Source organism: Ceratotherium simum, chromosome 29, assembly GCF_057802395.1.
Source record: "Ceratotherium simum simum isolate JZ-2026a chromosome 29, ASM5780239v1, whole genome shotgun sequence".
Taxonomy (NCBI): Eukaryota; Metazoa; Chordata; class Mammalia; order Perissodactyla; family Rhinocerotidae; genus Ceratotherium; species Ceratotherium simum.
Window position 1 is genome coordinate 19,655,010 of NC_141928.1, and position 23,616 is coordinate 19,678,625.

The following is a 23,616-nucleotide window of genomic DNA, read 5'->3' on the forward strand; positions in this document are numbered from 1 at the left end:
GTAGGTTGGAGGAAGTCGTTCGTGCTAAAACGGAATAAGCACTAGAATTGGAGTAAGAAGATCTGAGTCAAGGTCCTGGCTTTTCCAAAGTGCTCGTGTGATCTTGGTCAAGGAATTTAAAATGCAAGCCTGAGGGTCCTCGGTGGCAATGTTGGAATGAAAGTACCCATCTCATAATGTTGCTAGAAGGATTAAATAAAATATGCTCTTGGCTAAACACATATAAGGTTTTTATGGTACAATCTTGTAAGTTCCATCTAGTTCTAGTATTCTCTATAATGTGATGGGTGTGTTAAGGGTAACACATTTCTTGCCTTCAGCTAAAATGCCCAGTTTGTATCTTTGTACTTATTTTATGTTTTTCATTTTGGCATATGTATAAATATAGTTGCATGCAGATCTTGGCTGGTTTCCTGTGAGCCTACACTCTTTAGAATTTCTGTAAGAAAATCTCCCAGACGACAGAATGTTCTAAAGGAGGTGTATAATTATGTCTCCTGGTACAAAAATAAAATTAAAAAAAAAAAAAAGAAAGAAAGAAACCAACAACTAAACAGACCTTTGCATAAATCATCCTGTGCCCTGAGGTGGCTTGGGGGAGAGAGTTGCTCACGTTTCAAAACTCAGAGGACCATTGGCCTTCGTGAGTCCTTATCTTTTTTTTTCTCCCTGGGTCTCTAAGGGTCTCACTAAGCATACCCGAGGCCTTTAATCTCCCTTCCTTCCTCTCCTGCTGAGCTACAATCCTTTTCCTCCCCCAGGCAAAAGAAAATCACCATGAACGTACAGTTGTAATATGGCTAAAATCACACACACACACACACACACACACTCACACTCGTATACACGCTCCTTGAAATATGAACTCCTAGGTTTAATTCCTAGCACCACTATTGACAAGGTGTATCTCCATGGGCATGTCGCTTAACTTCTCTAAACCTCAGTTTTCTCATCTGAAAAATGGGAGCAATACCTCCCTGTGAGGGTTATGCATTAGTTTCCTAGAGCTTCTGAAATGAATAACCCAAACTTAGTGGCTTAAAACAACATAGATTTATTATTTTACAGTTGTCGAGGTCAGAACTCCTAAAATCTAGGCACTGGCAAGACTTCAAGCCAGAGGCACAGCCTGTCTCGTTCTCTTTCTCCATCTCTCCTCTGCTTCCAAATTGTAGCTCCTTCTCTGACTCTGACACTCTTGGCTACCTCTTAAACTCTCATAAGGACCCTTATGATTACATGGAGCCCACCTAGATAACCCAGAATAATCTTCCCATCCCCAAATTCTTCATTTAATCACATCTGCAAAATCCCTTTTGCCATGTAGGGTAAACATATTTACAAGTTCTGGGGATTAGGATGTGGAGATTGGGGGGCACATTATTCTACCTACTACAGGTTGTAATAAGGAGCAAATCAGGTCCTATATAGAAAAAAAATTCCACTAGACTGTGGAATATTGAAGGCAGGACTGAGCTTTGCATATATGTGTGTGTGTGTGTGTATACAGCATATATGCATCACATACATATTATATACCTATACATAGTTATATGTAATAATTCCATATGTATGAATATATACATTTATATATTTAAAATATATGTATATATGTATAAATTATTTCCAATGAATGGCACATAGAAGTTCCTACTTATGTGTACTTTGAAGCAAAAAAAAAAAAAAAAGAGTCAAAGAATTGCAATTTTGTTGGTTTTAAGAAATCTGGATCTGGGGCCAGCCTGGTGGCACAAGCGGTTAAGTGCGCGCGCTCAGCTGCGTCGGCCCCGGGGTTCCCTGGTTCAGATCTCTGCTGCGCACCGACGCACCGCTTGTCAAGCCATGCTGTGGCGGCGTCCCATATAAAGTGGAGGAAGATGGGCACGGACATTAGCCCAGGACCAGTCTTCCTCAGCAAAAAGAGGAGGATTGGCAGATGTTAGCTCAGGGCTGATCTTCCTCAGAAAAAAAATAATAAAAAAAAAAAAGAAATCTGGATCTGGAAAGAAGCCAATAACTAAGACCTAAGAACCACGGAAATAAATTTACAATCCCTGGGAAGTGCAAATGGGCTAATAGATCAGATAACAATCATAGATAATAATACCATAGTCATAATAACATCAACAATCATCCTCACAATAGCTGATGCAGTAATTGGCTACTACATAATAGATACCCTTTTATCCTTTATCTAACTTTTCTCTAATTCTCGGATCAGCCCTACAATAAGGATTATTATTATCCCATTTAATAGATTAGCACACTGAGGCCTAGGGGAGCTAATAGACTTGATCAGGGTCATATAGCCAGTAGGTGGTACTGCATCTACTTGAATCAGATTTAATTAGATCCAAAATCTGAACTTGCCACTTGTGTCTCCCTTAAGTAAGGGGACATGAAATCTCAATAAATTCCCTGAAGTAGAAATTATACAAGCTACATTCTCAGACTAGAATGCAATAATATTAGATATTAACAACAATTTATCTAGCAACTGAATCTATCTACTTGGGAATTACAAAAGAACAACCTTCTAAGTAATTCTTGGGTAGGAAAAAATCAAACTGAAATCACCACCTCTTTAGAAATGAGCAGGAACAGGAAGGCTGCATATCAAACTCACGGAATTCAGGAAAAGCAGGAGTCAGAAGCTCCACGGCATTTATTAAAAAGCATGAGAGATCGAAAATAAACAAATGAAGCATTCAACTCAAGGAGCCAGAAAAAGAATTATGAAACAAAGTCAAAGAAAGCAGCAAGAAGGAATTAATGCAAATAAAAGCTGAAATAAATGAAATAGAAAAAAAAAAAAAGAGCCTCAGCAATAAAATGTGAAAGCCTGTTCAAAGGAGAGAGAGAGAGAACACAAATAAACACATTAGGAATGAGCTAGAGACATAACCGGAGAAACACAGAAGATAAAACAAATTTAATGAGACTACTGTGTACAACTCTATACCAATAAATTTGAAAGTCTTGATAAAATGCATTATTTCCTTAGAAAATATAAATGACCAAGTTTGAGTCATGATGCTGTAGAAAATCTAAATAGAGAGATAACATAAAATAAAATGATAAGAGAGCTAAACATCTACCATTGAAAAGAAGACATCAAGTCCAGAGGATTTATAGCTAGGTTCTATCAAATCATCAGGGAATGAATAACCTCTATCTTATGTAAACTGATCCAGAGAAAGAAAATAAAAGGACCGTTTTTTAATTTAGCATAGTCCTAGCATAATCTTAATATCAAACTAAGCAAATATATACTTATCCATCTCAAAAAATCTGGTAGACGTATTAGAACTGATGAGTTCCTTATGGGGTAGGATGAAAAATCAACTTATAGCAACAAAAATCACTAATAGCTTTCCTCAATATCAGCAATAGCTAACTAGAAAATATAAGGGAAAGCATAAGTGAAAAATTGATCCTATTCCTGAAATAGAAAAGCCTAATAATAGAAGCTCACTCTACTATACTTTTGGGCATACTATATTCCAGACATAACTCATTTAATCCTCACAGCAGCTCGATGAGGTGGGAACTTCTACAGATAAACAAAGGAAGTACAGAGCGGTTAAACATTTTGTCCAAGGTCACACAGCCAATAAGTGGTGAAATCTGGATTTGGATTCTGGTGGCCTGGATCCAAAACACATGCTTGTGTCCTCTAGAACGTTGTGCGTCACATAAATACCTATCAATAAACCCCCACAAGACATATGCAGACTTTTATGACCAAAAATCTAAAGTCTCAGTGAAGGTTTTAAAAGAACATATTTGGTAAATGGAGATGCAACCTATGTTTCTGGGTTAGAAGACACTCCACTGTAAGGATGCTGTTTCAGTCAGCCAGGCGGAGATGATCTATGTTGCTGTAATAAAGGAAGCCTCCCAAACCAGAAGCTGGCACACCAAAGTTTATTTCTTGTTCATGTAAGGTCCATTGTGATTGAGGCAACCCTCTTCCATCCTGCAGTGTGCTTCTGGGACACGTGGTCTCCAAGAGAAGAGAGGGCTTGAGAATCACAGGATGTTTGAAAGGGCTGGGTCTGGCAGTGACTTATATCACGTCAATTGTCAGACTCCATTGGTCAAAATCCCATCACGTGGTCCTTCTAACCCAACTATAGATGCATCATCTACAGTGTGTGTTCAGGAAGAGGACCCAGTGTGATGAACGCAACACATCATCTCTACCACAATTGTCAGCAGCGCCCAGCACAGAGTTGACTCTCAATATATATTTCTTAAAGGAAAAAAAAAAAGTAAACCTTCTCCCAGTTTAATCTACAAATTCAATGGAATACTACCCAAAATTGCATTAGGGTTTTACATGGAATTCCAACTCTAAAATTCATCTGAAGGGAAAAATGAGTAAGAACAATGAGGAAATTTTGAAAGAGAAAATTAGAATTCATGATGGGGAGGAGACTTATTTATATCCAAAATATGGTATAAACCTATAGTAATTAAAGTAGTACAGAATTATTGCAGGAATATACAGATAAGTGAATAAAAACTCCTACCATGTATATATATGGTATACATAGAGATTTATTATATGACAAAATGGTATTTCGAATTAGTTAGTGAAAGGATGGACCCTTCAGATAATTGCTCATTTTAAAAATAATTAAGTTAAAATAACCACTCTCACATACACTGCTGGTGGGAGTGCAAACTGGTGCAGCCACTATGGAAAACAGTATGGAGATTCCTCAAAAAATCAAGGATAGAACTACCATATGATCCAGCTAGTCCACTGTTGGGTATTTATCCAAAGAACTTGAAAACACCAATTTGCAAAGGTACATGCACCCCTGTGTTCATTGCAGCGTTATTCACAATAGCCAAGACTTGGAAGCAACCTAAGTGCCCATCAAGGGATGAATGGATAAAGAAGATGTGGTGTATATATACACAATGGAATACTACTCAGCCATAAGAAACGACGAAATCCAGCCATTTGTGACAACATGGATGGACATTGAGGGTATAATGCAAAGTGAAATAAGTCAGAGGGAGAAGGTCAAATACCATATGATTTCCTTCATTAAGTAGTAGATAATAACAACAATAAACAAACACATAGGGACAGAGATTGGATTGGTGGTTACCAGAGGGGAAGTGGGGAGGGAGGAGGGTGAAAGGGATAATTCGGCACATGTGTGTGGTGATGGGTTGTAATTAGTATTTTGGTGGTGAACATGATGTAATCTATGCAGAAATAGAAGTACGATGATGTACACCTGAAATTTTTACAATGTTATAAACCAATGTTACTGCAATAAACAAAAAATTAAAAAAAAAAAAAAAAGAAATGCATGGAAATATTTTAGGCTTAACATGTCATAACGCAAAGTATAATGTCCTACCGTGTCCTATCCATTTATTCAATAAATATTTACTAAAACTTAAAAAAAATAAATAAAATAAAATAAAATAAAATAACCACTCTCAATATGCACAAAAATAAATTCCATACAGATTAAATAACCAAAGATTAAAAACTAAAAAAAATTCTAGAAGAATATACAGAAAGATGTTTTATCATCTTGTGACTTCCTAAGCATCCCACAAAATTCAGAAGCAATGAAGGACCAGGATAGAGACATTATAAGATATCAAAAGCAAGATTAAAATACAAGTACAGACTAGAAGAAAATTTTAGTATATATGGAGCATGAAGGGCGACTATTCAGAAAATATGCAAAGCACAGACAAGCCAATGAAGAAAGAGACAACTATAGAAAAATGGTCAAAGCGCATGGACAGACCATCTGCACAAGGAGAAATAAAAATGACCATGACATGAAAAGATGGTGAACCTCACCAGGCATCAGGGAAATGCAAATCGCAACAAAAATGAGTTATTTTTTCCCATCCCAGATTGGCAATAATGAACATGAAAGATGTGGCAAATGGGCTCTCATTCATCAATAACAGGATTGTAGACTGGTAGAGCCTCTACAGACAGCCATTTAGTAGATCTATCAAGATTTAAAAATTCATAAAACATTGACCCAGCAATCTCTCTTCTAAGAATCTGTTTTATAGAAACACACACATGTGCACAGTGATATATGTACAAAGATCTTCATTATGGCACTGTTTGTAATAACAAACAGCTATAAACAACCAAAATGCCCATCAATAGAGATTAGCTAGAAGCATTAGGGTGCATTTATACTGTGCAGTGCCAAATAACCATTAAAAAGTTAGATCTATATGAATACTGATTTGAAAAGATTTCTAAGAAATAATATTAGGCATAGATGCATATCTCACAACAATGTATAGTGTAATTCTGTTTATGTTTATTATGAAAAAAATATATAAATGTAATAGTTAACAGTGACGGCCACTAGAATAGGAAGTAAGAATTTATGTGGCATGGTTAATGAGGAGTGTCCTCATTTTACTCTAGACTTTGAGAATGTTAAAAACGTTTAATGATTTATAACAAAAATGTATTTAGTCACAGGTGCACATATGTGTGTGTGTGTGTGTGTATGTGTGTGTGTGTGGACAGAGAGAGAGAACAAGCAAGCGCCCTACCCAATGCATCATATCTCCGTATTTTCTGGGAAAATCCTGGGATAGATGAATGGAACTAGACTTTATCAAGCACTTACCATCCACTCTGCACATTCAAATGCTCACTTCTTCTGTGCTGCAACTTTCTTAACGGAGAGTTACTTATATTTAACAGATGCAAAAAGAAAGGGGGATAGACTCGACCAAGGCTCCAGGACAGGCCTCCTTCCAAGAAACATTCCACCATATTTTGGGCAGGAGCATGTAAATATTAGAAAGACAATCAGTGCATCAGTGCAGTGCACCAGGGGTTAGAGGAAAGAGTGACAGCTTGCTGCATGCATGATATGTTCCTGGCTTTTCACTAGAGTGATCTTGGGTCAAGTTTTCATCTCTGTCTACTTCCTGCCTACAGGTGGGTTCTGTGTCTCCAGCATCAGCTACTGGTTCCTGCAACCTGGGTACATTTTCTTCCCAAACCATCTCACAGAGCTTCGTCCTTCTCCCATATGAGTTTCTGAGTCTCTTTGTGGTCGGATTCAATAAATTTTCGCTCCACCCCATGGAGGAAAGGCAAATAAGAGACTGCCTGATTTCTACTGCTTCCAACCAGCACAGCCTAACCAGGGTCATATCATGCAAATAGAAACAACTGGATTTGGAGGAGACAAGAGTAGAAAAAAGATGCCTTTGTTGCTAAACAGACCTGAATTTGAATGCCAGATTTGCCACTTACTCACAGGGTGACATGCTTTATTTCTTGGCTCTTCGTTTTACTTGTGTGTCAAGCAGGAATGATGATACTACCTTTTTTCCATGGTTAGAAAATCAATGTACATAGTGCCCAGTGGATAGTATATGCTGGATAAATAGAAGCACCACCATTGCTACCATTAATATAGTTACTTTGTTAAGTACCTTGCAATTCCTAACTGTTTTTGCAGCCAAGGTATCATGGGAACTCATAGCAGCCTAGTGAAGTAAGGTAGAATAGGAGTGTCTACCCCATTTTACAGATGAGGAAACTGGAGATCAAAAAAGTTAAATGACTTGCTGGAGTGCACATAGGTCCAAAGGAGCAAAGATGACATTTATATACGTCTCTCCAATTGTGCAGCCTATTCTTTTGTGTGTCTTATTTATTATGTCTGCCCTATCCCCAGTGCCTAGCAAAGGACCATGAACAGGTAGACCCTCAAAAATTTCCAGTTTCTGTATTGATTTTTCAGGAGCTGAGACCTCTGCTCCCTCCCCTCCCCCCATGCCTCTCTATGAAATTTGTTTCCCACTGCAAACTCCCCTAACTTGCAAATACTATTTCCACACCCCATTCAGATGTTTGTTTGGTCCACAGAGGAGCCTGTCCCTCCCTCAAAAGCATGTCAAGTGCCCTTCTGCTGTCAGGATTAGGTACTTAGAGTCCAACAGAGAGTGCTAACATTGCTAATTGAGCAGGAGCAGTGGCTGCTGCTCCGTGCACTGTCTGTGATCTTGTAAGGATCACCTCTGAGCTACAAGGGCAATAAAAACCTTGTTTTTGCTATAGTCTTCAACCTTGGTCGACAGATAGACTGGGAATAGATTCTGGTTTGAGAAACTAGTTGATAATTCCCTGTGAATTGGTCTGTCATGCTTTTTAAAGTCTGCGTGTTCAAGGAAAACAGTTTTTAAATTTGCTTTGTGCATGGATGTGCACTGGTTTCCCCCTCGACTCCTCTAAAATGTCACAAATGACTTTCCTTGAATTTACCAATTTGCAGGATTAATATGCTTCTCTCTAGACACCTGTGCCCTAGATAGATTCCAGCCAGAATAGCTGTCTCCATTCCTAAACTCTGACCTGTTTTGCAGGCAAAGGAGGCCTTGGTTTTAGGTCACCCCCGGTGGGGGCATCCAGCATGCGGAGCTAACTCTCGGCTCTATTTTATCATGCAGCTGTGTGGAGGAGTACAAGCTGGCTCCTGATGGAAAATCCTGCCTGATGCTCTCAGATGTCTGCGAGGGCCCCAAGTGCCTCAAACCTGACTCCAAATTCAACGACACCCTCTTTGGAGAGATGCTACATGGGTACAACAACCGGACCCAGCATGTGAACCAAGGCCAAGTCTTCCAGATGACCTTTAGGTATGGGGCAGACACTTGCACTTCACTGATAGAGTCACTGACCCGAAATCTGGGCATGGGGAGGACGCCATGGGCACCATGGAATAGAGTCCTGTTGTGCTGGCCAGCATCTCCCCAAGCTCACTAATGCCTATCCAGGAAGTGTCAAAAATCAGCAAAATTCATTCCATGAGGTTCCTTTTACACTAACCTAGCTCTTATTTATCCTGCCGTCCCATTTTTTGAACTCTATCCATACATTTTAAATTTAATCTTTAATCATCCTGTAAGTACAGTTAATGGAATTTTTTAAATTTTTAATTAATCTTTCAGTCTATTAAAAAATAAGTATCCTATGCAGGCTATCCAGGCAGTTCAAAAATTAAGACACTTAATGAAGTAGAAAATCACCCAGAAATACCCAGAATTAACATTTTCTTCAACATTCTTAAAGCAACTCTCTCTCTCTCTCCCCCTCCTGTATCTATCTCTCTCTCTCTCTCACAGACACACACACACACACACACACACACACCAAATCTCATAAAGCTGTTTAGAAATTGTTTTTCTTTTTTTTTCTTCAACAGTATGTCAAAAACCGCCTGTTTATAAATGCAGAGGTACATGAGAAATTAGAAGATGAGACTACTCATATGAAAGCGAACAGAACAGGGACTGGGTTGACCAAATCAGATGAAGATTAGACATGCCGTCGAATTGTGAAAGGCTTCCTGGGAGAGTTGGAGGAACTGGGGCTGTTCTATCTGGAGAAGAGAGGCCTTGGGTGGGATTTATTCATGCCTTGAAATCTGCAGAACCCTAAGATGATATAGGGAGAAGAATTGTTCCATGTATAAGAAATGATTTTCTTTGGGGGGAAAGAAAGAAAACTATATTGTTAGACAGTTTTTCATGAAAACGTAATAGGATATTATCACAAAGCAGGGTTCTCCCATTTGAGGTGATGTCAACAAGTCAGAACTGGTAGGAAACATCACCATTATAATCATCATCAGCTCCATCCCGTCATCTAATTAATAATAGTGGTGGCTGTAGTAGGAGTGGTAATAATGGCTACTACTTATTAAGAATTACTCTATGCCAAGCTCTTTACTAAGTATTTTTAATAATAATAATAGCCACTAACATTAATTCAGCACATGCTGAGGGCATGCTAAGCACTTTCCCTCCATGAATGTATGTAATCCTCACAATGGCCCTGTGAAGCAGGGACTGTTATTGGGATTACCCCTTTATACAGATGAGAAATAGAAATGTTAAGTGACTTTCCCAAATCCCCCTTCTAGGAAGTGAGAGAGCCAGGATAGTGCCATTTTAGCTTCATTATTAAAACCCTTTGAGGCACCTTGGCCTCGATTTTACAGTTGAAAAGTTAACACCAGAGAGGCAAAGTAACTTTCCCAAGGTCACCATCTAGTGAGAGGGAGAGTGAGGAGTCAGATGGAAGTCTGACTGAGTCCAAATCCTTGCTCTTGTCTTCTAATCCAATATACCTCATCACTTCCCATTTTATGGAACTAGAATGGAAATGTGAGTTTCCTAAAACCATTCACCTATGTAGTTGTCACGTGCTGTTTGTGTCACTATGTCCCAGGTACCATGGTGGTTACTTGAGATACAAGGGAAAATGAAATAAAAATGACCCCAGACCCTGTGGTGCTTAGGTATGGGGGGGGCGTGTGTGTGTAATCTTATGTATTTACTTAATTTGTGGTAGTTACTATGAAGTAAAGATACAGAGTTCCAGGAAAGCAATTAACAATGGGATCTAATTTAGTTGGAGCAGAGTGGTGGGGCTGCATCTATTAGATTAGAAAGCAATAATAAGGCTTTGGAGTTGATTTTTCTGATGAAGTGTTATTTAATACCTGGCAGATGAGTGGGAGTTAGCATTGGAAAAGGTTGCAAGCAGAGACAGATGTTTCAAGAAGGAAAAGAACTTGGTTGGCTTCAGGAAATGAAGAAGTCTGGTGTGGTTGAGGCTGAATAAGTAAGGAAAGAATGGTGGGAGGTGAAGCTAGAACTGTAAGCAATGGCAGATCATGGGGGTCTTGAAGGCCGAGCCTTTGTTTTTACTGCTTGCCTTCCCACTACCAACAGACTGGTCAGTAAGAGAGAGCATGGTGCCTTAAAGGCGGCCTGGGAGTCTACAGGCTCAGACATAATTTTAACTCCATGAGGAATCCTCATTCTACCTCACTCTGTTCATTGTTCCCAACCCTTTGATCTTGGGTTGTCTCTAAATAGCCAGGATCTGTGTCTGCCCCAATTTGCTCATGGAGGGGAGTACAGTGAACAGACCACACTTTCTCTTTTGACAACAGCCTCAAGATTTAGGGAACTCCCCAGACTACTATTATTATTAGAGTAGCCCATTTCACTTAAACCTCTCATCCTTGGCTTCATTTAAGCTTTCTTTGTGATTATTTCCATCCTCAGACCTTCTCACCTCTTGGAGCCACATGCTAAGGCATTTGACTTCCCACCGTGGGAAGGCGAGCATCTTCTGATGAGTCTAAATTTATCTCTTTCAAGTCTCCCTTCCTGAGCCCCAGACGGGGGGTGGCTGCAGCTCCTTTGTCCTCCGAGTTCCAGAAGGCAGGCCTGCAAATTTTTCAGCATCAAAAGCAGTTGTCATTTCTCGCCTCCTCCTCTCCTTCCTACCCTCCCTCCTTCAAGTAATCTGTGGTCCAGCCCTCCAGAATAGCCAGCAGGCCCCCCACCAGCCATCCTGCCATATGCCTCATTTCCTGACAACTGCCTGGCCTGGGATTTCAGACTCTACCAGCTAGAGTCTCCTGTGTGACAGCGATGACTGCTTTGTTCTCTTCCCTGCCCCTGCCCACACCTAGCAACTGCTGATAGAAGACAGGTCTGCATTCTCATGTTCTCTCTTGAATCTCTGAAGGAGAAACCTGGATTTCTGCTTTACAAAGAACCTCCCATTTCAAGTCTCTGAACTGAAAAATCACTTAAAGTTTCCTTAGTGCAGACCTAAACCCTTTTGTACAGATGGAGAAACCAAGGCCCAGGAATGGAGATAACTTGCCCAATGCTCAGTGTGATTTGGTGTCCTTCTGAGACTGAAAGTTCGAGTTTGTGACTCCCAAACCAGTGATCTCCTGGTTTCTGGCTCTGTTGTAAAGGACGTAGGTAATTTCTGCGTATTCCCATTAACATATGGTGAGAAGAGCCACCTGTTCTATCCTTGCTCTCAGCAGAGAGGGAGGACCTAGTGCCATGGCAGGATGCCAAATTCATAATTAGGGAGGGATCTGAGGCAAAGGCCACCCCCATGGGCATGATTCAGCAGGAACTTAATCCCCTTCTTGGCCCCTTCCTTAGGTTGCCACATGGAGGCTGTAGCCTGTCTCTGGGAGATGAGCATGCAGAGATGTTTAGGACTCCTGACAAGTACAGGAGTTATCCACCGTGTGTGAAGATTAAGTATGGCACACACTAAGAGACTCACACAGAAAGACAGAAACAGGATGAGAGTGATAGAGAGAAGCAGTCAGAGAGACAAAGCAGAGACACGGAGAAAGAGACAAAGATAGAGGCGACATTAAGGAGAGTCTAAGTGAGAGGAGGAAGGAAGGACAAGCACAGAAAGAATTAGAGAGATGTAGAGCAGTGACAGGGGTTAAGAGACAAGGAGACAGATGGCGAAACGTGGGGGAGTTGGGAAGGAGTGAAAGATGAAGACCTAAAATGAAAGAGAAAGGACAGAGTTCATACTAAAGTCACCATAGAATTTATTCCCAGGAGGGAATAAGGGTTGTTTTAAGAGACTGAGTGGTGCCCAGAGAGAGCTCTGGATTAGGAACCAGGTTCAGATGGACATGAATGGACATAAAAGCCTTTGGTAAAGAGCCAAGATTTATGGAAACATGGAGCCAAAAATCTCATTTCTGAATTGCCCCCGAATCCAGTAAGTAATGTCAAGCTTTGCTATTTCTAATCCTTTTCAGTGAACTGTGTGGGTCTTAATGACCCATGCAGGGTCAGTATCTGAATTCCTTCCCTTAGCTCTTGATCAATGAGGGAACTGGCAAAGACTGGTGGAGTGAGATAAACTCCTCCTCAAAGGTTGGTGGTATTTGATGCTTTGTTTGCTTATATTTTACTTCCCTCCCTCTCCCATTCTCATCCATCCTGCCTCATTCTTATAAGAAAGAAAGGTCAACTTTGGTTATAGATTGCAGGGATTTAGATAAACATCAGTCAAGAACTATTAGTGAGCCTGGAGTCTCAGAAATGGCATAGAGGAGAAGTTGCTTGAGAATGGAGGCTGAGCAAATGGCAATGGTCGATTTTGCAAAAGTCTCATCAAAAATAAGACAGCTCAGACAGCAGCAGACGTTTGCTCACAGGCCTTCAAGAATGACCTACAAAGAGAGTGAGGAGCTTATGAGAGATTTGCTAGAAAGGTGCTGATTTTCAATCTGGTCTCCTTATCAGATGTGCATTTTGTACAGCATAAGAGGACAGTTCTGGGTAAGATGTAGGATTTCAGAATGAGGCACCACCAACCCACGCCTGGTAAGACAGAGGGGTTGTCTTTAAGGATTTCAGGAAAACTGGGCTTTACCTACTTGTTCCCCAGCTGAAGGTCCTGAATCACAGCTTATTAAGTGGCCTCCAAAGCTATGGTTTTTCTAGTGCCTTCCTGGGAAATGGTTAATTGTGCATGCTGCTTCTGGATCCTTCCTTTTCCTCTTCCTCTTCTGTCCCCTTTTTTCCCCCCTTTAACTACGTGTGTATTTTTTTATTTGCTAGGCCCTGTACCACATACTTCGTATATTTTCTCATTTAATCCTTCCAATGCCTATTGCAAGGTAGCCCTTAACGACTTGGTTTTACAAAAAAGGAAATGACTGTATCAAGCAGAATGTGTTAGGTTGTACCTTGATAACAAACAACTGCAAAACCTCAATGGCTTCACAGGCAATGTGAGTATGTGTTGCTCATACTACACGCCCCACGCAGAATTGCAGGCGTCCCGCTCATTCTGGTCATTGGGAATCAGGGCTGACCAAATGTCATCTTCATGTTCTTCCATGAATGCTATAATCATGATAAAGAAGCTTGGTGCTCATTACTTCCTCCTAGAGCTGACATTGTGCTCACATTCCATTGGTCAGATCAAGTCCCATAGTCATAGCGCCCCTCAAAAGGCTGAGCAAGAACATGCAATCCTGTCCTGTGCTGAGAAGCAGAGACCCAGAAATATGGGGGATATCAATATTACCTACTACCCTGAGGCCAGAGATGTTAGATTAACCAGCCTAACAGTCATACAGCTAAAAAATGACGGCATGTGGTCTAAGAACAAAGCCCATTTAGCAGTAGTGCCCCTAGGGTCCCAACATTGTCCCACTTCATGTCAGCACCTCTGAGAACTGTAATAGACATTCTCTTCTCTTCTTGTCCATTTCCTTCATTCACTTCCCAAATAACCATAGACTCTACAGATGGAAGAACCTTGGAGAACAGTTTGTACAACGCACCCTCCTCCCCCATTTTGTAGATGAGATGCCTGAGGGTCACAGCATTTAAGTGAATTACCTAAAATCATATAACTCATAAATGAATAAGCCGGGATTACAACCCCCAGTCCGTTGGGCTGCACTAATATCCACTCTGAAGGCTCAGAGACATAGGATCCAACTCCCACACTGTACAGATGGCTACGCCAAGGCCGAGGTTCCATAAGGAATTAATGGCAGAGCCAGACCTGGAAGCTGTTTTTCTGCACTCTCAGGTCTGGGTGTTTTCTAATATACCATGATCTTATTGTCACAAGAGAAAGCCAAGGAGGCTTGTGGTGGAGAGATTATTAATTAAAAGTGGCATTAGCTGGGCCGGCCCGGTGGCGTAGTGGTTAAGTTTGTGCCTCTGCTTCAGCGGCCCAGGGTTTGCGGTTTCAGATCCTGGGTGCAGACCCACACACTGCTCATCAAGCCATGCTGTGGCAGCGACCCACATACGAAATAGAGGAAGATCAACACAGATGTTAGCTCAGGGACAGTCTTCCTCATAAAAAGAAAAAGAAAAAAAAAGTGGCATTAGCTTTTGATTTTCAAGGCCATTCCCAAGTCTTCCCATGCAGAAAGATTCCAACTCTTGGCAAAATCCTCCACTTGCCACCTGGAGACACAGCTATATGCCATCTTTTGGGGGGAACTTGGAAGTGGGCTGAGGACGGAAGTTGGAGGCTGGATCACAGGAGTTAAGGGGCGATTTTCCCTGAGGTCCTGACTCTTGGGCTGGCTGCGGAGGAATCTCTCTTCTGGGTCTCCATTTTCCCAAGGTTTCCTGTCTTCTTCAGGAGTCAAAGCCGATATATCCGACAGCCCTAGAATCAGAAAGCTGTTTCCATTCCTTTCTGCCACTTCTTGCTGTATCACCCTTGGCCATTCTCCCCCTTTGCGTGTCTGTTGCCTTTTCTGTAAATTATGATTAGGGCAGAACTCAGATGAAGGCTGAAGGCTTCTATGCAGGATGCCACACTCTTTCTACTCAACCCCATGGCCAGGGGCTTAGTAGAAGCCTTTCCTTCTCACTTGATCCTAGAGTCATCTAAGGCTGCCCCAAGACCTACTGATCATTTTTTCCCAGATAACGGGCCTGGGAAAGTGAATTTTACCCATATTCCCAAGTGGTTTACATTATCTAGCCACTTTGGGATATATTGGCCTGGCGTCTAAGATGCCAGGCTCTAGAGTCTGAGTCCTAGCTTGCCACTTGTCAACTGTGTGACCTTAGGCACATGAGTTCATTAAGCCTCAGTTTCCTCATCTCTAGTTTAGGAATAATAACAACAATACCCAATTCCTGGTGGTGTTGTGATGATTAAATGAGATTGGCACCTGTTCCATCCCTGTTCTCAGGGGACAAGAAGGACCCAGGTGCCATGGGGGCTGCCAAATCAATAACTAAGGAGGAATCTTAGGCAAAGGCCACCACCATGTGCGCGGTTCTGTAGGAACTTGATCCCTTTCCTGGCTGGGACTCAACTCAGGGTGTCAGGACGCTGCCATGAGAAGTGACAGGGTCCAAGTCCCAGGTCTGCCATTTCCTAGCTGTGTGGCTTTGGACAAATCCCTTAACCTCTATGAACCTCAAGATCTTCAACTCTAAAGTGAGGTTTTACCTCAAAAAATCCTCAAAAGGCTGTGGTGAGGATTTAACAGGCTAATAAGCAAAGGTCCTGGAAACAGTAGGCTCTCAGTAAACATTGTTTTTCTCTTCCTTCAATTGTGTTTATTTCCACTCAATTCCAGAAGCCATACAGCAGATGAAGATGTTTTTTGTTGCATTCCCCCAAATCTCATCTCTGGATTGGAGCCATGGTCATCCTTCCAACTTCTTCTAACCAACACATGTTTTGGTAAATATATGAAATGCCCAGGGTAGGGGCAGAAAAGCAGCCCTTCATGCTCTGTGGGTCTGTGGGAGGTGGAGAGCTCAGCCAACAGTGTGGAATGGGCTGCAGCCCAGGGTCACTTTCTTGTGGGAGTGTTTATCCCAGCCTTTGGAAAGATGTAATCTGGCCAAAGTGTTGTATCACCCGTGTCCTATAGGGTACTCCCCCCTATTTGTTTCTGTCTGAATGGCCTATAGTGAAATACATCTAATTAGGAATATGGGATTTAGATGCTCATGTGTGCTGTTTGAAATTTGATAATGGGCCTGGGCCCAGGTCAAAAAGTTCCAGAAGTGTGTTAATCTCCCACCTCTGGGGTGATATTCAAAATATTTAATGATTAGCTTAGAAGCAGCGCTGACCAGTTGGAAAGGATGCCCATCCAGATGGGCAGAATGAGAGTTGACCAGTAAGCCATAGCAGTCTGCACATCAGTCTTGATCACCTCCTACTTTTCCCTCTTATCAAGTCATCACATCCTCTGGCACATTTCTCAATATCCTTGTGCGTGGTTGATATTGTAAAAGTATTTTTTTCCTTACTTTTCAAAGCCTGTCTTTAAGGGGCAGAGGCAGGCGTTTCTCCCATGACTCATGTGGACAGTGCAGGGTGACTATCATACTTTTTATATGAGAAAACTGAAGCACAGAGGGGTGAGGTGTAGCATCCAAGGTCATACAGCTGGTAAGAAGCCAGGAGTCAAGGCCTGCCCTCTTCACCACTATATAGCCTCCAGATAATGTGTGCACAAGCATTTGCGTATGGTCTCAAACCGTAGGATCATCAAAGAGCATAAAAGCAAATAACAGCTCATCATTGTTCTTAGACACGAAAACCCTATCTAAAGGTAAGAATTTTCCATAAGTCTGCTTATAGCCAGAATGCAATACACATGAAATACACCGGTGCTTCTTAAACTCTAATGTGCATACAAATCACCAAGGGATTTAAAATACAGGCTCTGGTTCAGTAGGTTGTGGGTAAGGCCTGAGACTCTGCATTTCCAATGAGCTCCTGGGACTCAGGATCAACTTTGAATAACAAGGTGTTAAAATGAACTTTATATTAGATGTGAGCCCAGGTTATGCCTGAGAATGCAGGATTGTTGCTCCTCTCTTTGCCTGTTTGAAAGCAGGAACTAAGTCCCAAGACCAATGGCACTAGAGGGCCATGGAGTCCCAAAGGAGTCTCTCTCCAGAGTGACCAAGTGCAGAGACTGTGTTTTAGATCTGCAGCAGCCAGGGCAGACAGCCCTGTCCTGTAATCCCACAGGCCCCTAGTGCATCATGCAGCACAATGTATTCTCTGCATTCATCTGACTGTCTGCTCTGCTCACTGATGGGTATGGGGACGCTCTGAGCATCCAATGGGAGAGGCACTTACCTGACTCCAGTGCCCTGAAGCCACTGTTATGAGCCCAGATCAGAGCCTCTTGTACGTGCCTGCGCTGCAGTTTCAGCCATCATTGGATGCAGCAGAAAATACTTTCCGGGGGAGAGCTGGGCTGCAGTTGGCTTCAGGTCAAAGGTGGAAGATAAACTCCTGGAAATGTAGCCAGAAATCCATCTAGGAGGGGATGTTGGCCTGGGGGAATCTTTATTATTCTTAAGCACTGAGACAAAAATCTCATACCATCAACACTCATTAGCTTAATTGAAGATGGAAAAGAAGTAGTAAAATTAAGACCTAGTGAAAGATGCCTTCCTTTTTTTTTTGTTTTTTTTTGTGTGTGGGGGGAGAAGGGAATTGCAATCCATTTTAAAACAAGGCCTCTCTAATCTTTCTCCCTAATTGTAGTAAGAGAAGAGAGAAAAATAGCTGCTTTATTTTTTTTTTAATTTTATTCTCAGTGTTCACATCTCTAAACATACCAAACATGGTCATTTTATAAGGAAAACAAATGATACATAGCATATTTTGAATGTTCTCCAACTAACCTAAAAATGTGTCTTTAGTGTGCAAAGGTGCTAAAGCAACAGAAGCAACCAGCCCCATGTCACTTCTCTTCCCAGTTCTCCTCCCCTTTTTTTTGTTTTTAATTTTCTTGCTTCAAAATCCCTGACTACGTTCTTTTTTTTTTTTTTTTTGAGGAAGATCAGCCCTGAGCTAACATCCATGCTAATCCTCCTCTTTTTGCTGAGGAAGACCGGCTCTGAGCTAACATCCATTGCCAATCCTCCTCCTTTTTTTCCCCCAAAGCCCCAGTAGATAGTTGTATGTCACAGCTGCACATCCTTCTAGTTGCTGTATGTGGGACTCGGCCCCAGCATGGCCAGAGAAGCGGTGCGTCAGTGCGCGCCTGGGATCCAAACCCCAGGCCGCCAGTAGCTGAGCGCGCGCACTTAACCGCTAAGCCATGGGGCCGGCCCTCCCTGACTGCGTTCTTTTTCTAGGAGGGGGAAGGCTATTGGAGTTATTGAGGCATCTGAAGCAGAGACAATTTTTAAAGAACCACAATTTCATCACACTCAAAGGCAGGCAGTAACTCACGTTGGTCGAAGTGCCCAGAAGGAAAAGTTCGTAGGGAACCTACAGAACAGATAAGGATAGATTGTAATTAGCACAGTCGTTGTAATTAGCAGAGCCATTGTAATTAGCACAGTGATTGTTTGCTCACAATGGGTGCTTCCAAAGGGACTCCAGGCGATTTCTTCTCTTAAGAGTCATCTGCTGTTTCCCTGGCGATGTGGTTTACACTGCTCTTGTACTAATGTGCTTAGCAATCTCCTTTATAAATAAACACTCCAAAGGCACAAGCCAGCCCAGCCCCTGGACAAGCATTATGCATCCTTAATTAATGGAGTCCCCAGCACTGACATTTTCCTATATTTGCATTATGCTAAGGCAACTTAGCATATATTTCTGGTGTACTTACTCTCAGAAGAAATCACACCTCAGAAATCATTTGTTATTGTTATTGTTGTGTTGTCAATTACAGGAGGGAGTGGGATGACACCAAAGGACTGCACTTGAGGTCAGAAATTCCAGTCTTGGCTTTGCCACTTGTTCTCATTTGTTATTTCACAAGTTTTTGTTGGGCACCTGTGAGGTATGGGGCTGTATTAGGCAGTGGGGATGAAAAGATAAAGGAGATAGTCAAAGTCCCCGTTCTCATGCACACGGATCCCTGGCCCAGCCCTGGTGTGGGTAAGCACACGGAAGTCTTCCTGAAAGATGCTGGCTGAAATCTGGAGGATATGATTGACAGCTGGGTAGAAGAGTGCTCCAGGAAAGTAAGAGCACAGAGCATCTGCAGATATGAACATCCAGATGGATCAGGAAGAGGGTGAGGAGATGGGATTGTAGAGATAAACCACGGCGAAGGATGGGCATTCAATCAGGAAAGGTTATTTAACACCACAGTAATGGGACCATTACTGGCTATAAGACTTTGCCCATATAACCTTTCTGAGCCCACTTTGCTCAACACTAAATCAGGGAACATAATAATACCAACCCCACAGGAGAATTATGGTGCGGAGGGAGAGGTGATGAGAAAAGTCAGGTTAAAATGCTTTGTAAAGTGTAAGACGTGCAAATGTTAGTGACATTTTCCTAACACGAACCAGAGGATCTGTGAGATAGCGCTTGCTCGGAAATTTTGTGCTGGAGTGCACATCTTGGCACACTTGAGATCATGTGAGATGCAAATTCACTAGTATGACTTTCTTTGTATTCCTTCCAGAGAAATGAAAAAGTAAGTCTATTCTAAGCTCACGTTAATAAGCCTATGCATGTGTATCAAGAAAATTAATTTTTAGGGAAATATTTCCATTTCATGGAGATGCCCTGAATAGAAATGCATTTAGTAACAATTCTAATGAAAGATATGATCACAGTTTATTGGATGTGAATTAATACAGAAAGCTCCAAGGGCAGTGGCTGGGATTTCATGTAACATCACCACTGAATAATTGCTATTAATGATAATCTAGTGGAACACCTCAAAGGTGGCTTTTAAGAGTCCAAAATGAGGATTTATCTTTATGTCTCATAAGATCCTCAGAGGAGCCCATTAAGTGGGCAATTAATTAGCAGGCACAAGCCAGGAGCCGAAGCTGCAAGTATTTGAGTAGCCCAAGCCTGGTTAATTCTGTGTATTCCTGACCACTTGGAAAGAACCTTAACCCCTGAATAAGCCAGCCCCCTCTCCATTCTCCATGAGGGTCCTGGCTCTTGCTGTGACCTTGAAGCTGCTTCAGCTTGTTTCAGATGCTTTCTAGAGTAAGATGAAAGAAATGGGATAAAGGCATTGGTCTTCCTTCCCATGTCATAGTTCAGAGAACTAAAGTTACAAGGGATACCCCTCCAAGTTTCTGTTAATTTTCACACTACTTCTAAGGCGTTATTGAGGACCCAGCCAATGGTAATATTCAAGCCCAGAGGCCATACAGGCATCTTGCACCTGTATTTGCAAAGGAAGTAGAAACCTAGCTTGAAAATTAAACTAAATTGCAATTAAATTCTCCTTCAGTCTTGCAATTCAACCAACAAATATACATTCAGTGCTGATTATGTGCCAGGTTCTGGAGTTGCAAGCTGAACAAGACTCATAGAGTCGAACATTGGTGTAAATGGGAAAGAATGACTTCTTTTTGGTATTATCTAAGTCTATGTTTCTTAACTTTTTTTTTCATTATCACCCCCTCCCCCAGGAGAAAAACTAAATTAAGGTTGAATTCTCCCTAATGAGAGAAATTAAATAATATGGGATACAGTGTTACTGAAGAGGGTTAAACTTTGGTGGGCCAAAAGTCATTGTAATGTTTAAGATGTTTTTGCCCACCCAGGAACAATTTCTGCCACCACTGAGATTGCATGGTGTAAGTGGATTGACAAGTGTCATTTTATGGATGAGAAAACAGGCTCAGAGCGGTCTGATGACTTGCCTGCAGTCACACAGCTAGTGTTAGAGCCCTGCTTATCTGGGTCTACCTGACACTTGGATGGCATATATGTCTTTATGTCACAACGAATGCCCTCCCCACCCCCCCACTCCGATCCAGCAGTTACAAGAGAACACCCTGGCTGAGAACTGTGCCCATTTTGGCTTGGTGCTTGAAAGTGTCAACTTCAAAAGCGAATTTGCCTTTGTTTTATCTCAAAATGAGTTTATTTGGGAATAGCCCAAAGGACTGCAATTTAGGATGTGCATTCTATGGCAAACCAAAGGCAAATCCAGCAAACAAAGGAGGGGAGGTGCCTTTATAGAGAAAAAGGGGGAGTAGGGAGGGGACATTGTAAATGAAAATCCATTGGTGGGAATGTAGCAGTGCAGGGCGGCAACAGCTTCTCATTGGCTGAGCTGCAGCATTTCTCATTGGCTGAGCTGCGGCATTTCTCATTGGCTGAGCTGCGGCATTTCTCATTGGCTGAGCTGCAGCATTTCTCATTGGCTGGGCTGTTGTCAGGTGGGTAGAGAAATTTTCCTTCAGCAGTCAAGTCTTTTACTTCCTGTCCAAGAAGCAAGCCATCCTCTCTTCCTGTTTGGTGTAATTAACGAGGTATGACAGGGTGTGAGAGCTCCCCCTACAGGCCTTCCTGACTCCAATTATTTGAAGTTTCTTTTATTAATTTCCACAAAAGTGACAGCAGGTGCTTTCTGGCTGGGCATAAAGACTCACTTGGCCACGCATAGGAGAGAGAGAGAGAGAACTTGAGGAAGATACTTCTTTGCTCTTGCTCCCTTCCAAATGGGGCTTCTCCACCTATGATAGCCTTATTTTTTAAATAATGCTTTTATTTTAAACAGTATTAGATTTATGAATGAATTGCAAAGATAGTAGAGAGCCCCATATATCCTACCCCCATTTCCCTTACATTAGTACAGTACATTTGTTATAATTAATGAACCAATATGGATACATTATTATTAACTCAAGTTCATAGTTTATTCAGATTTCTTTAGTTTTACCTAATGTTCTTTTTTTTGATCCAGGATCTTATTCAGTGCTATGATTATCAATGCAAAAATTGCACCAGATAATGTCAAACAGGCAAGGAAAACTTTATTCAAGGCTACTGCAAGGGGGGAGAGAGGTCTGAACTCAATTCCTTTGAAACAAAGGGCAGGAGGGGGTTTGTGTGTGTGTGTGTGTGTGTGAGAGGAAGACCAGCCCTGAGCTATCATCTGCCAATCCCTCTCTTTTTGCTGAGGAAGACTGGCCCTGGGCTAACATCCGTGCCCATCTTCCTCCACTTTATATGGGATGCCGCCACAGCATGGCTTGACAAGCGGTGCGTCAGTGCGCCCCGGGGATCCGAACCCCGGTCCACCGAAGCGGAGAGCATGCACTTAACCGGTACGCCACCAGGCCGGCCCCTGGCAGGAGGGATTTTAAGGCTGGAGTGAGCAAGTGGAAAAGGAGCAGAGGACTTCAGGGGGAGGTTGACCAATGGAATATGTCCCACACATTGTAGTTATTCCTGAATTTGCAAATGTCTTTCTCTGCTTTCTTCCCTGTTGATTACATTTCAAAGAGTTGGTTCCCAGGTCCTTGAGAAGGACATTCCTGGGTTTTAAAACTGGCAAGAGGCTTTTAGAAAGTTTACATGTTAAAGGGGCAGAGAAAGAATTTACAGTGACAAGCTGTCTAAAGGAAATGCTCTAAGAAAAGAGAGGTCAGGGACCTAGAGTCTGGAAGAAGCTTGTCTGAAGTTTGGTCAAGCTGAGAGAACCTTAGGTCAGCTTGGTCACTACCTTACATTTAGTTGTCTGTCTCCTTGGGCTCCTCTTGGTTTTGACAGTCTGGTAGGCTTATTTTCTTCATTGATTTTTTTATAAGCATTAAGTTTACAAAGTTCAAGAACAGAAAACAATATAAAAGACATCCAATGAGGAGTGTTACTCCTTTCTCCCACCCCCCGCCCCCCCCACACACACTTTTATTAGTTTCTTAGATATCTTTCCAGTGTTTATGTAATTCCAAGCAAATAAGATTAAATGTTATTCCCCCCTTTCTTTCACAAAAGGTACATAAAAATATTGCTTTTCACTTTCTCCCTCGCTTAGTGATATTCTTGCATAGACGATGAACATTTTAACAATGGCATAGAGAACATTCTAACATGGGGATCTCACTGGTGAATACCATGCCAACATGGAGAACGTAGGGGCCCCAGGGAAGAGAAGATTGCTGGGTTTTGGAGACTGGTGATTCTGCCTCTTGGGCTGTTGAGCCTCACACAGGTGATTTCACCTTTCTTAGCCTAGTCTCCTCATATGTAAAATAAGCATCCTTCCATCTCTTTGTGTTGTTGTGAGAAAACTAAGATAAGAAATGTAAGGAGCCCAGTCCCAGTAAAAGTAACAATAGTGGTTTTAGCAACAATAGTAATAATAGCAATGACAAACACGTAGTACTTACCCCCCATCAGGCACCATTGTATCTTCAGTCAATCAAAAATATTTATTGGCTACCGATTATACCCCAGTCACCATTCTAGGACACCAAGAATACAACAGTGAACAAAACTCATAAAAACTCCACCCTCATGAGTCACAGTCTAGTGTAGGA

At 41.8% G+C, this 23,616-nt stretch overlaps 1 protein-coding gene across 7 annotated transcripts in view; it reads left to right on the forward strand.

The window, feature by feature from the left end:
- ASTN2 (astrotactin 2) overlaps positions 1-23,616 on the forward strand; it is an 841,205-nt gene that overhangs the window by 534,580 nt on the left and 283,009 nt on the right. For 6 of the 7 annotated variants that reach the window (XM_087419200.1, XM_087419201.1, XM_087419203.1 and 3 more), the window contains one exon: positions 8,482-8,670. In XM_087419200.1, coding sequence (XP_087275326.1) covers positions 8,482-8,670 — 189 coding nt within the window. Of the gene's footprint in view, positions 1-8,481; positions 8,671-15,974; positions 16,064-23,616 lie in introns of those variants that run through there. The other variant, XM_087419206.1, reaches the window with a different exon arrangement.